Source organism: Polyodon spathula, chromosome 14 (genome assembly GCF_017654505.1).
Source record: "Polyodon spathula isolate WHYD16114869_AA chromosome 14, ASM1765450v1, whole genome shotgun sequence".
In the NCBI taxonomy this organism is placed as follows: domain Eukaryota; kingdom Metazoa; phylum Chordata; class Actinopteri; order Acipenseriformes; family Polyodontidae; genus Polyodon; species Polyodon spathula.
In genome coordinates, this window is record NC_054547.1 from 379275 (window position 1) to 392480 (window position 13206).

General features: G+C 53.7%; 1 protein-coding gene across 2 annotated transcripts; it reads left to right on the forward strand.

Moving 5' to 3' along the window:
* The first annotated feature begins 2544 nt into the window (after window positions 1–2544).
* mettl13 (methyltransferase like 13) lies at window positions 2545–11623 on the forward strand. 2 transcript variants are annotated; one of them, XM_041271036.1, is made up of 8 exons: window positions 2545–3197; window positions 3367–4123; window positions 4642–4841; window positions 4986–5178; window positions 8131–8307; window positions 8739–8960; window positions 10302–10433; window positions 10629–11623. In XM_041271036.1, exons 1-8 carry the CDS (start codon window positions 3045–3047, stop codon window positions 10904–10906), a joined length of 2112 nt encoding a protein of 703 aa, XP_041126970.1. In that variant the 5' UTR covers window positions 2545–3044; the 3' UTR covers window positions 10907–11623. The 2 variants fall into 2 exon arrangements, with proteins under 2 accessions (XP_041126970.1, XP_041126969.1); XM_041271035.1 differs by lacking the exons at window positions 8131–8307; window positions 8739–8960; window positions 10302–10433; window positions 10629–11623 and adding an exon at window positions 5770–6035 and having other exon boundaries at window positions 4986–5658.
* Window positions 11624–13206: the final 1583 nt, after the last annotated feature.

The following is a 13206-nucleotide window of genomic DNA, read 5'->3' on the forward strand; positions in this document are numbered from 1 at the left end:
ACAAACCATTAATGAGCTGAACTCTTACCTTCCTGCCTCAGCCTATCCACAAACCATTAATGAGCTGAACTCTTACCTTCCTGCCTCAGCCTATCCACAAACCATTAATGAGCTGAACTCTTACCTTCCTGCCTCAGCCTATCCACAAACCATTAATGAGCTGAACTCTTACCTTCCTGCCTCAGCCTATCCACAAACCATTAATGAGCTGAACTCTTACCTTCCTGCCTCAGCCTATCCACAAACCATTAATGAGCTGAACTCTTACCTTCCTGCCTCAGCCTATCCACAAACCATTAATGAGCTGAACTCTTACCTTCCTGCCTCAGCCTATCCACAAACCATTAATGAGCTGAACTCTTACCTCCCTTCAGCCTATCCACAAACCATTAATGAGCTGAACTCTTACCTTCCTGCCTCAGCCTATCCACAAACCATTAATGCCTCAGCTGACCTCTTACTTACCTTCCTTCCAAACCATTAATGAGCTCAGCCTATCCACAAACCATTAATGAGCTGAACTCTTACCTTCCTGCCTCAGCCTATCCACAAACCATTAATGAGCTGAACTCTTACCTTCCTGCCTCAGCCTATCCACAAACCATTAATGAGCTGAACTGAACTCTTACCTTCCTGCCTCAGCCTATCCACAAACCATTAATGAGCTGAACTCTTACCTTCCTGCCTCAGCCTATCCACAAACCATTAATGAGCTGAACTCTTACCTTCCTGCCTCAGCCTATCCACAAACCTCAGCCTATCCACAAACCATTAATGAGCTGAACTCTTACCTTCCTGCTTCAGCCTATCCACAAACCATTAAGCCTATCCACAAACCATTAATGAGCTGAACTCTTACCTTCCTGCCTCAGCCTATCCACAAAATTAATGCATCCACCTTCCTGCTTACCTAATGAGCTGCCTCAGCCTATCCACAAACCATTAATGAGCTGAACTCTTACCTTCCTGCCTCAGCCTATCCACAAACCATTAATGAGCTGAACTCTTACCTTCCTGCCTCAGCCTATCCACAAACCATTAATGAGCTGAACTCTTACCTTCCTGCCTCAGCCTATCCACAAACCATTAATGAGCTGAACTCTTCTCAGCCTATACAAACCTTCCTGCCTCAGCCTATCCACAAACCATTAATGAGCTGAACTCTTACCTTCCTGCTGAACTCTTCAGCCTATCCACAAACCATTAATGAGCTGAACTCTTACCTTCCTGCCTCAGCCTATCCACAAACCATTAATGAGCTGAGCCTATCCACAAACCATTAATGAGCTGAACTCTTACCTTCCTGCCTCAGCCTATCCACAAACCATTAATGAGCTGAACTCTTACCTTCCTGCCTCAGCCTATCCACAAACCATTAATGAGCTGAACTCTTACCTTCCTGCCTCAGCCTATCCACAAACCATTAATGAGCTGAACTCTTACCTTCCTGCCTCAGCCTATCCACAAACCATTAATGAGCTGAACTCTTACCTTCCTGCCTCAGCCTATCCACAAACCATTAATGAGCTGAACTCTTACCTCCTTCAGCCTATCCACAAACCATTAATGAGCTGAACTCTTACCTTCCTGCCTCATCCACAAACCATTTGCTTCAAAAGAGAAAGAGAGTCAGAAAGAAAGTGGAGTTGAATTGTGCAGTTTAACCAGACCCTGCTGCACTGAAGAGACACATAGAGGAGGAGAGAGGAGATAACCACTGGCTCCTCAAGCACAGACTATACACGCACACGCACACGCACACCATCCAGGCCTTTCTGACTCCGCCCCCTAATCTCCAGCCTCTACCTCCCACAGTGTTTTGTTCAGACAGTTTGTATTTCAGAGCCCAGTGTGTACCTGTGAAGGCTGTGTGCCGCTGGGTGTCACTATTTCCCCGCTCACTGTAAATGTCCGCTATGCATTGCAGTGGAGAGGCACATGTTACAATCCCACAGGTTAGTGATACTCACATGTAGGGTCCGGGCAGCCCCCCCCCCAGGGCATTGAAACACAGGCAGGTATCCTCCACAAGCACAGGGCCGTCGACCTGCAGAGAGAGAGAGAGAGAGAGAGAGAGAGAGAGAGAGAGAGAGAGAGAGAGAGAGAGAGAGAGAGCGAGAGAGCGAGGAGCAGCGTGACACTGTCTGTCTGTCTGTCTGTCTGTCGGTCTGTCTGTCTCTACATGTCTGCCTCTCTATGTATCTGCCTGCCTGTCTCTGCCTGCAGAGGTAAAACTCCCTATCCCTCGCTGTCTGCAGCAGCACTGGTGCAAGTGAGCTCCAAGTTCTCGCCTCCTCCAGTTTCTTCGCATTCCCAGTCACGAACACCACGCTCCTGCCGACAGGCGCTGCCATGCTGTCTGTGTCAATCCCTGGATCTGTCACCTGCACACGGACACATCAACATCCGGTCCTAGTGGAACCACGGGGGAACCAATCGCCGGGCTGGACCTCAGCGCGACCAATCAACGAACAGATCCGCTTCACGAACTGCGTAAAATTAACCAATCGGAGCTGGCAGAGCTACACAGATTGAGGTCCGGACGGAAACAGCGGTTGATCACAAACTCACATGGTGACAGGAGCTTTGAGATAAAGCTTATCAAATCTAGTCAATGTTGTAAGATCACTAATCAAAGTGCTGCAGATCAAAGCGCAGGGATTGCAAATCGTTATGAATAGGCTACAGCGGTAACAGTTACCGTGCAGTGTTGAAGTTCTTTCTTTAAACTCGACAAGCGGTCAGGCTGGTGTCTGATCAGTTACCGGTGTATCTGGAGTGAGTTTCTAACAGGTTTACAGAGTCTGTAATAGCACAGGATGCTGGTATTTTGTTTTTCGGAGTGTTAGTTTGCTGTGGTAGAGCAGATTGATTGCCGGTATTATTAGAAAGTATCCCACACGTCTTCCGCACACATTCCCGAGTGGAAGTGGAAGAGGCGCTTTGTGGGTTCAGCCAGCACGCCGTGGAACGCCCCTGCCTCGGTCCAGTCAGTACATATAGACAGATATTTCATTTGAGAGAAGCATCGACAACACGACAGGATGAACTTGCTACCCAAGAGCTCGAAGGAGTTCAGCTCGGCGGAGTACTGGGAGAAATTCTTCAAGAAGCGCGGCGACAAGTCCTTCGAGTGGTACGGGACCTACACGGAGCTGTGCGGAGTCCTGCACAAATACATCAAACCGACTGACACGGTACCCCAGCTGTTATTAGTAGTGTTAGTGTTATTATTAATAGTATTATTAGGCTTATTATTGTTAGTATTTGTGTTATTAGTAGTAGTCATTGTATTGCTATTACTGTCTGTTATTATATTTATTATGATTATTATAAATACAGAACTCCCCTCCCCTCCCCTCTCAGGTGCTGGTGGTGGGCTGTGGCAGTTCGGAGCTGAGTGAGCAGCTGTACGACGCAGGCTACCGCGACCTGACCAACATCGACATCAGCACGACGGCGATCGCCCGCATGCAGGAGCGCAACTCTGCACGGCGGCCCAGCATGACATTCCTGTGCGTCGACGCCCAGCGCATGGAGCCCTTCGCTGACGGCAGCTTCCAGGCCGCTCTGGACAAGGGCACGCTGGACGCCCTGGCGCCGGACGGCTCTCCGGACACTGTGGAGCGCGTGGGGCGGGTGTTCGCGGAGGTGGGCCGCGTGCTGAGAGTCGGGGGGCGCTACGTGTGCGTGACCCTGGCCCAGGAGCATGTGCTGAGGGCTGCTGTGGAGCACTTCAGTGGGGAGGGCTGGGCAGTGAGAGTGCACAGGGTGGAGGGGCAGGAGGGAGGGTTCTGCCTGCCTGTGTTTGTACTGGTCTGCACAAAGTTCCGCCGGCCAGCAGAGGGCAGCGCTGCGCTGCCCCAAATCCTGGAGGTGTGCGAGGGGGAGGAGGGCCCCCCCAGGAGGCTAGGGGCCCCGGAAGAGCTGCTGGGCGCGGTGATGGAGATTCAAGCCTACGCTCTTCTCCGGAGCCAACTGGCCTCACACACGGACCCTGCCCAGACACCCACCCTGCAGCTCTGCCACACCCACACCGGCCAGCCACGATACTCCTGCCACGTCGTGGACAGCCCTGCCGGCGCCACGCTGCACAGAGCCAGCCATTTCGCTGTGTTTATCGGTGAGTGGCAGGGAGGGGGTGCCTGCTGTCCTGACACTCGCACACACACACTCACTCACTCTCACACACTCACACACTCACAAAATCACTCACACCCCACACTCACTCACACCCACACTCTCTCACACACTCACAAACTCACTCACACTCCACACTCACTCACTCACTCAGACACTCACTCACTCACTCATTCGTTTGTATGTGTGTGTTTGACCCTTGTCCTGTTTACAGTCTGCAAGAGACTGATGTCTTGTTTCACAGACCTTGATCAGGAGTCATTTTGGACGGCCCAGTGCTTAGTCAGGTGAGGTGCCTGCCTGGGGTCAACCTTGGCACACTGGTGTATTTGTATTTATTCTGTATAATTGATCAGTTACACATTTATTTGTCATTCGATCATTGTTGGAGTTGGTCTGGAGAGGTAGTCCCAGGTTAGTGCTGATCAGGGTCTGTCACACCACATGCACAAGGAATCCAGCTGCTCCTGCAAGCCTCTCTGATTGGCTTGTGTTCCACAGTGCCCCAGGGCCGGGAGACGAATTGGCTGTTTGGCACAGCTGAGGGGCGGAGCCAGCTTGCTGGCAGCGCCGGGTTCCGCAGACTGGTTGTCGTGGCAATGCACCGAGACCAGGAGTACCAGGACATGCAGGCCATCCAATCGGAGCTGTCTGCCAAGGTGATGGAGCTAGCACCACCTGGACTGCCAGCCAATCACCAGGTAAAGGGGTGGGGCTTTCACTTAATGAGAGAGAAGGGGATGGACAGCTTGTGTTTGTGTGTTTGCAGTGCTCATGTGTTTGCAGTGTGTTTACAGTGTGTGTTTATAGTCTGAAATAACTCCTCTCTATCCCCCCGGGTGCAGGTCCCGTTCCTGTCAGTAGGGGGCGACCTGGGCGAGCGGTCGGTGATGCACCGGGGCTCGAGCACGTTCAGTGGAGACTTCGTGGTGGAGGATGTGCGCGGCGACGAGGGGCGGCTGTACCGCAGGCTCATCTTCCTGAGCAACAGCAGCGTGGTGCAGTCTGAGAGCCTGCTGAGGGAGACCGGTAACCCAGGCAACACACACACTGCAGAGAACCTGCTGAGGGAGACCGGTAACCCAGGTAACACACACACTGCAGAGAGCCTGCTGAGGGAGACCGGTAACCCAGGCAACACACACACTGCAGAGAACCTGCTGAGGGAGACTGGTAACCCAGGCAACACACACACTGCAGAGAACCTGCTGAGGGAGACCGGTAACCCAGGTAACACACACACTGCAGAGAACCTGCTGAGGGAGACCGGTAACCCAGGTAACACACACACTGCAGAGAACCTGCTGAGGGAGACCGGTAACCCAGGTAACACACACACTGCAGAGAACCTGCTGAGGGAGACCGATAACCCAGGTAACACACACACTGCAGAGAACCTGCTGAGGGAGACCGGTAACCCAGGTAACACACACACTGCAGAGAGCCTGCTGAGGGAGACCGGTAACCCAGGTAACACACACACTGCAGAGAGCCTGCTGAGGGAGACCGGTAACCCAGGTAACACACACACTGCAGAGAGCCTGAACCAGCGACCCGCACACCACAAGCTGCGTCTCAACAACTGGGAGACCGTTTTATTTTCATTTGTTCATTTTTCTCCTAACCCAGGTAACACACACACTGCAGAGAGCCTACTGGGGGAGACCGGTAACCCAGGTAACACACACACTGCAGAGAACCTGCTGAGGGAGACCGGTAACCCAGGCAAGGGGAGGGGAACTCACCCAGGAAGTGCACACAGACAGCACCCAAACAAGGGTGAACCAGCGACCCGCACACCACAAGCAAGCGTCTCAACAACTGTGCAAAAGAGACAGGCTCGTTTTATTTTCATTTGTTCATTTTTCTCCTAATTTGGAATAGCCAGTTATTTTTAGCTCCACTCAGCTCACCTCTACACAGCACCGCCCGCTCCACTGAGAGATTCGACGGAGCCTGTAACACAGCACCGCCCGCTCCACTGAGAGATTAGAGACGGAGCCTGTAACACAGCACCGCCCGCTCCACGGAGAGTGTAGAGACGGAGCCTGTAACACAGCACCGCCCGCTCCACTTCTTAGAGACGGAGCCTGTAACACAGCACACTGCAGTAACACAGCACCGCCCGCTCCACTGAGAGATTAGGGACGGAGCCTGTAACACAGCACCGCCCGCTCCACTGAGAGATTAGAGACGGAGCCTGTAACACAGCACCGCCCGCTCCACTGAGAGATTAGAGACGGAGCCTGTAACACAGCACGCTCCACTGAGAGATTAGAGACGGAGCCTGTAACACAGCACCGCCCGCTCCACTGAGAGATTAGGGACGGAGCCTGTAACACAGCACCGCCCGCTCCACTGAGAGATTAGGGACGGAGCCTGTAACACAGCACCGCCCGCTCCACTGAGAGATTAGAGACGGAGCCTGTAACACAGCACCGCCCGCTCCACTGAGAGATTAGAGACGGAGCCTGTAACACAGCACCGCCCGCTCCACTGAGAGATTAGAGACGGAGCCTGTAACACAGCACCGCCCGCTCCACTGAGAGATTAGAGACGGAGCCTGTAACACAGCACCGCCCGCTCCACTGAGAGATTAGAGACGGAGCCTGTAACACAGCACCGCCCGCTCCACTGAGAGATTAGAGACGGAGCCTGTAACACAGCACCGCCCGCTCCACTGAGAGATTAGAGACGGAGCCTGTAACACAGCACCGCCCGCTCCACTGAGAGATTAGAGACGGAGCCTGTAACACAGCACCGCCCGCTCCACTGAGAGATTAGAGACGGAGCCTGTAACACAGCACCGCCCGCTCCACTGAGAGATTAGAGACGGAGCCTGTAACACAGCACCGCCCGCTCCACTGAGAGATTAGAGACGGAGCCTGTAACACAGCACCGCCCGCTCCACTGAGAGATTAGAGACGGAGCCTGTAACACAGCACCGCCCGCTCCACTGAGAGATTAGAGACGGAGCCTGTAACACAGCACCGCCCGCTCCACTGAGAGATTAGAGACGGAGCCTGTAACACAGCACCGCCCGCTCCACTGAGAGATTAGAGACGGAGCCTGTAACACAGCACCGCCCGCTCCACTGAGAGATTAGAGACGGAGCCTGTAACACAGCACCGCCCGCTCCACTGAGAGATTAGAGACGGAGCCTGTAACACAGCACCGCCCGCTCCACTGAGAGATTAGAGACGGAGCCTGTAACACAGCACCGCCCGCTCCACTGAGAGATTAGAGACGGAGCCTGTAACACAGCACCGCCCGCTCCACTGAGAGATTAGAGACGGAGCCTGTAACACAGCACCGCCCGCTCCACTGAGAGATTAGAGACGGAGCCTGTAACACAGCACCGCCCGCTCCACTGAGAGATTAGAGACGGAGCCTGTAACACAGCACCGCCCGCTCCACTGAGAGATTAGAGACGGAGCCTGTAACACAGCACCGCCCGCTCCACTGAGAGATTAGAGACGGAGCCTGTAACACAGCACCGCCCGCTCCACTGAGAGATTAGAGACGGAGCCTGTAACACAGCACCGCCCGCTCCACTGAGAGATTAGAGACGGAGCCTGTAACACAGCACCGCCCGCTCCACTGAGAGATTAGAGACGGAGCCTGTAACACAGCACCGCCCGCTCCACTGAGAGATTAGAGACGGAGCCTGTAACACAGCACCGCCCGCTCCACTGAGAGATTAGAGACGGAGCCTGTAACACAGCACCGCCCGCTCCACTGAGAGATTAGAGACGGAGCCTGTAACACAGCACCGCCCGCTCCACTGAGAGATTAGAGACGGAGCCTGTAACACAGCACCGCCCTAATAATAATATTAATAATAATAATAATAATAATAATAATACGTGAATGGGCGGTTTGTGCATGGTGTCTCTTCAGAAATGATTTCACACAGTTTGAGCAGACAGAACCCAGACGGCACGACATGGCATCTCTTAGAACAGGAAGTGACATGTCTTCCTGTCTCAGCAGGCTCAGGGCGCAAGAGGAACAGGAAGAAGAAAGGCCAGCGGGCGGAGTCGGTGCAGGCTCCTCCCCTGAAGGGGCGGGGTCAGGCCGTGGACAGGAGCTTCCTGTGCTGCGCGCATCATCGGGTGATGGTGTCGGGGCTAGCGCTGCTGAGGGGGAGGGGCAAAGACCTGGCAGGTACAGGAAACGCATCACAGGACTCCTGCCAGAGACCACTAGGAGGTGGATCGATGTGTGTGTCTTGTTGTGCGTGCCTCTGTGTGTCTCGTGTGGGTGTGTGTGTGTCTCGGTGTGTGTACGTGTGTGTGTGTGTGTGTCTGTTGTGTGTGTGTACATGTGTGTGTGTGTGTGTGTGTGTGTGTGTGTGTGTTGTCGGGTGGTTGTTTCGGTGTCTGTGTGGTGTGCTTCTCGGTGTGTGTGTGTTTGCTTCGAGTGTGTGTCCTCGGTGTTGTGTTCAGTCAAGTTCGGTGTTGTGTCGGTGTGTGTGTGTCTGTGTGTCTCAGAGTGTGTGTGGGTGTGGGTGTGTGTGTCTCGGTGTGTGTAAGCGTGTGTGTGTCTGTGTGTGTCAGTGTGTGTGTCTCCCTGTGTCTGTGCTGTGTGTGTTTCAGAGAGCCCTGTGTCGGTGCTGCTGGTGGGGCTGGGCGGGGGGGCGCTGCCCCAGTTCCTCCACGACTACGTGCCCGGGTCCCGGGTGCAGGTTCTGGAGATCGACCCGGCCATACTGCAGGTGGCCTCGGGGTGGTTCGGGTTTGAGCAGGACGACAGGCTGAGTGTAACGTGTGTCCTGTGTGTCTCAGCAGTGACGACAACCTTCCAATGTCCTTTGCGTAGTGCCCGTCAATACTCCACCAAGTTGGTGTGTGTGGTCTCTGTGTGTGTGTGGTGTGTGTGAGTGAGTGTGTGCATGCTTGTGTGTGTGCTGGTGTGGCTCAAGTGTGTGTGTGTGTGTGTACGTGTGTGTGTCACAACGAGCGTGTGTGTGTGTGGGTCCCGGTGTGTGTGTGTGTGTGTGACTCGGCCCGGCCATACTGCAGGTGGCCTCGGTGTGTGTCGTGTGTGTGTTGTCAGTGTCTCAGTGTGTGTAACGCTGGGGGATGTGCTGGATCTCAGTGTGTGTGGCACAGTGTGGGTGAGTACCAGCTTCTACCTCTCCCATTCTCTCATTGACACACTGGCACAGGGGGGTGAGTGCCAGCTTCTGCCTCTCCCATTCTCTCATTGACACACTGGCGCAGGGGGGTGAGTGCCAGCTTCTGCCTCTCCCATTCTCTTATTGACACACTGGCACAGGGGGGTGAGTACCAGCTTCTACCTCTCCCATTCTCTCATTGACACACTGGCACAGGGGGGTGAGTACCAGCTTCTACCTCTCCCATTCTCTCATTGACACACTGGCACAGGGGGGTGAGTGCCAGCTTCTGCCTCTCCCATTCTCTCATTGACACACTGGCACAGGGGGGTGAGTACCAGCTTCTACCTCTCCCATTCTCTCATTGACACACTGGCACAGGGGGGTGAGTGCCAGCTTCTGCCTCTCCCATTCTCCATTGACACACTGGACAGGGGGGTGAGTAGCTTCTGCCTCTCCCATTCTCTCATTGACACACTGGCCAGGGGGGTGAGTGCCAGCTTCTGCCTCTCCCATTCTCTCATTGACACACTGGTGCAGGGGGGTGAGTGGCTTCTGCCTCTCCCAGATTGACACACTGGCACAGGGGGGTGAGTGCCAGCTTCTGCCTCTCCCATTCTCTCATTGACACACTCAGGGGGGTGAGTGCCAGCTTCTGCCTCTCCCATTCTCTTGACACACTGGCGCAGGGGGGTGAGTGCCAGCTTCTGCCTCTCCCATTCTCTCATTGACACACTGGCACAGGGGGGTGAGTGCCAGCTTCTGCCTCTCCCATTCTCTCATTGACACACTGGCACAGGGGGGTGAGTGCCAGCTTCTGCCTCTCCCATTCTCTCATTGACACACTGGCACAGGGGGGTGAGTGCCAGCTTCTGCCTCTCCCATTCTCTTATTGACACACTGGCGCAGGGGGGTGAGTGCCAGCTTCTGCCTCTCCCATTCTCTCATTGACACACTGGCACAGGGGGGTGAGTGCCAGCTTCTGCCTCTCCCATTCTCTTTTTATTTATTTGTTTGTTCTCTTTTCCTCTTGTCAACCCAGGGAACTGCACCTATGATGTCATCATGTTCGACGTGGATAGCAAGGACTCCTCTCTGGGGATGAGCTGTCCTCCACCTGCCTTTGTGGAGCAATCTTTTCTGGAGAAAGTCAAAAGCATTCTGACCCCGCAAGGTACTGTGAGACTCCCTGTGACTGCACACCTACCCTTCTTCATCAGCAACATTATATTAATATAATATTCCTCTCCTCTCCTCCTGTCCTCCTTCATCTCCTCCCCTCCCCTCCCCTCTCCTCCTCCTCTCTCCTCTCTATCCTCTCCTCCCCCTCTCCTCTCCTCTCCTCCCCTCTCCTCTCCTCTTCCTGCAGGTATGTTTGTTCTGAACCTGGTGTGTCGGGACCCTGCCCTGCGTGTCGGGGTGCTGTCTGTGCTGCGGGGGCTGTTCCCCCTGATCTACGACTGCGGGATTGAGGACGAGGTGAATGAGATCCTGCTCTGCCAGCAGGGGCCCCAGGAGCAAGCACTGACCCCCCCAGAGCTGCTCTCGGCCGGCCAGGCCCTGCAGGGGGTGCTCCGGAGGCCAGGGCAGCCCTGGGACAGCAGCCTTGACATCGCCGCCCTGCTGGAGAACCTGAAGATCGCTTGACGGGACACTCGGACCCACAGCCATCACATCCCAGGAGGGGTCTTTATTGTGCAAGCCTTGTGAGGCGCATTCAGAAATACAAAATAAAGCTGATAAGTTCAGTGACAAATGTTTAGAGTGGGGGGTTTTCTCATTGTCTTCAATAGCACAGCGTTTCTAACAGAACGACACAAACGAGTCATTGAAGACACTGAGAAGGACTTCCAATGGATTCCATTTCTGTAGTGTCTCTAGATGTGTCCCTGTCAGTGGTGATTGTGTGTGTTAGTTGTGCTGACACTCTGGAGAGCTGACTGACAAGCAAGATGATGCTAGCAAGGCATTGCAACGCCTCTGTTTGACACAGCAAGCCAGCCCCTGTCCACATGTCTCCTCTGTTTGACACAGCAAGCCAGCCCCTTGTCCACATGTCTCCTCTGTTTGACACAGCAAGCCAGCCCCTGTCTACACATCTCCTCTGTTTGACACAGCAAGCCAGCCCCTTGTCCACATGTCTCCTCGGTTTGACACAGCAAGCCAGCCCCTGTCTACACGTCTCCTCTGTTTGACACAGCAAGCCAGCCTCTGTCCACACGTCTCCTCTGCTTGTTTGTATTTCTGATTCCCTGATTGGATGCAGCTTCTTGAATGAAGTTAATGTTATGCAGAGTGAAGGAGCCTCGTCTGCAATTCAAAACACTCAGACCACGAAAAACTCAATAAAACAACTTTCATACAGAATGTGTCTCCGCTGTTTACTCTTGATCCCCTGTGCAATGTGGAGAACAGCAGAGCAGCGCTAGACTGAGCAACTCGAACACAAAGACAGCAGAGCATCGCTAGACTGATCAACTCGAACACAAAGACAGCAGAGCAGCGCTAGACTGAGCAACTCGAACACAAAGACAGCAGAGCAGCGCTAGACTGAGCAACTCGAACACAAAGACAGCAGAGCAGCGCTAGACTGAGCAACTCGAACACAAAGACAGCAGAGCAGCGCTAGACTGAGCAACTCGAACACAAAGACAGCAGAGCAGCGCTAGACTGAGCAACTCGAACACAAAGACAGCAGAGCAGCGCTAGACTGAGCAACTCGAACACAAAGACAGCAGAGCAGCGCTAGACTGAGCAACTCGAACACAAAGACAGCAGAGCAGCGCTAGACTGAGCAACTCGAACACAAAGACAGCAGAGCAGCGCTAGACTGAGCAACTCGAACACAAAGACAGCAGAGCAGCGCTAGACTGAGCAACTCGAACACAAAGACAGCAGAGCAGCGCTAGACTGAGCAACTCGAACACAAAGACAGCAGAGCAGCGCTAGACTGAGCAACTCGAACACAAAGACAGCAGAGCAGCGCTAGACTGAGCAACTCGAACACAAAGACAGCAGAGCAGCGCTAGACTGAGCAACTCGAACACAAAGACAGCAGAGCAGCGCTAGACTGAGCAACTCGAACACAAAGACAGCAGAGCAGCGCTAGACTGAGCAACTCGAACACAAAGACAGCAGAGCAGCGCTAGACTGAGCAACTCGAACACAAAGACAGCAGAGCAGCGCTAGACTGAGCAACTCGAACACAAAGACAGCAGAGCAGCGCTAGACTGAGCAACTCGAACACAAAGACAGCAGAGCAGCGCTAGACTGAGCAACTCGAACACAAAGACAGCAGAGCAGCGCTAGACTGAGCAACTCGAACACAAAGACAGCAGAGCAGCGCTAGACTGAGCAACTCGAACACAAAGACAGCAGAGCAGCGCTAGACTGAGCAACTCGAACACAAAGACAGCAGAGCAGCGCTAGACTGAGCAACTCGAACACAAAGACAGCAGAGCAGCGCTAGACTGAGCAACTCGAACACAAAGACAGCAGAGCAGCGCTAGACTGAGCAACTCGGACACAAAGACAGCAGAGCAGCGCTAAACTGAGCAACTCGGACACAAAGACAGCAGAGCAGCGCTAGACTGAGCAACTCGAACACAAAGACAGCAGAGCAGCGCTAGACTGAGCAACTCGGACACAAAGACAGCAGAGCAGCGCTAGACTGAGCAACTCGAACACAAAGACAGCAGAGCAGCGCTAGACTGAGCAACTCGAACACAAAGACAGGCTCTGGTGCTTACAAAATATATTGTAAAGTATCACATTACAAAATATCACATTACAGATAAGAGCAGTTATAAAGTACAATCAAATCAGTAGCAAAAAAAATCAGATTCGAATTATAATTATGTGTGTGTGCGTGCGTCTGTGCATGAACTTGCATGTGCTTGTGAGAGTGCTCTCTCTGCATGCGTGCGTTCGTCTGTGTGCGTGTGTGC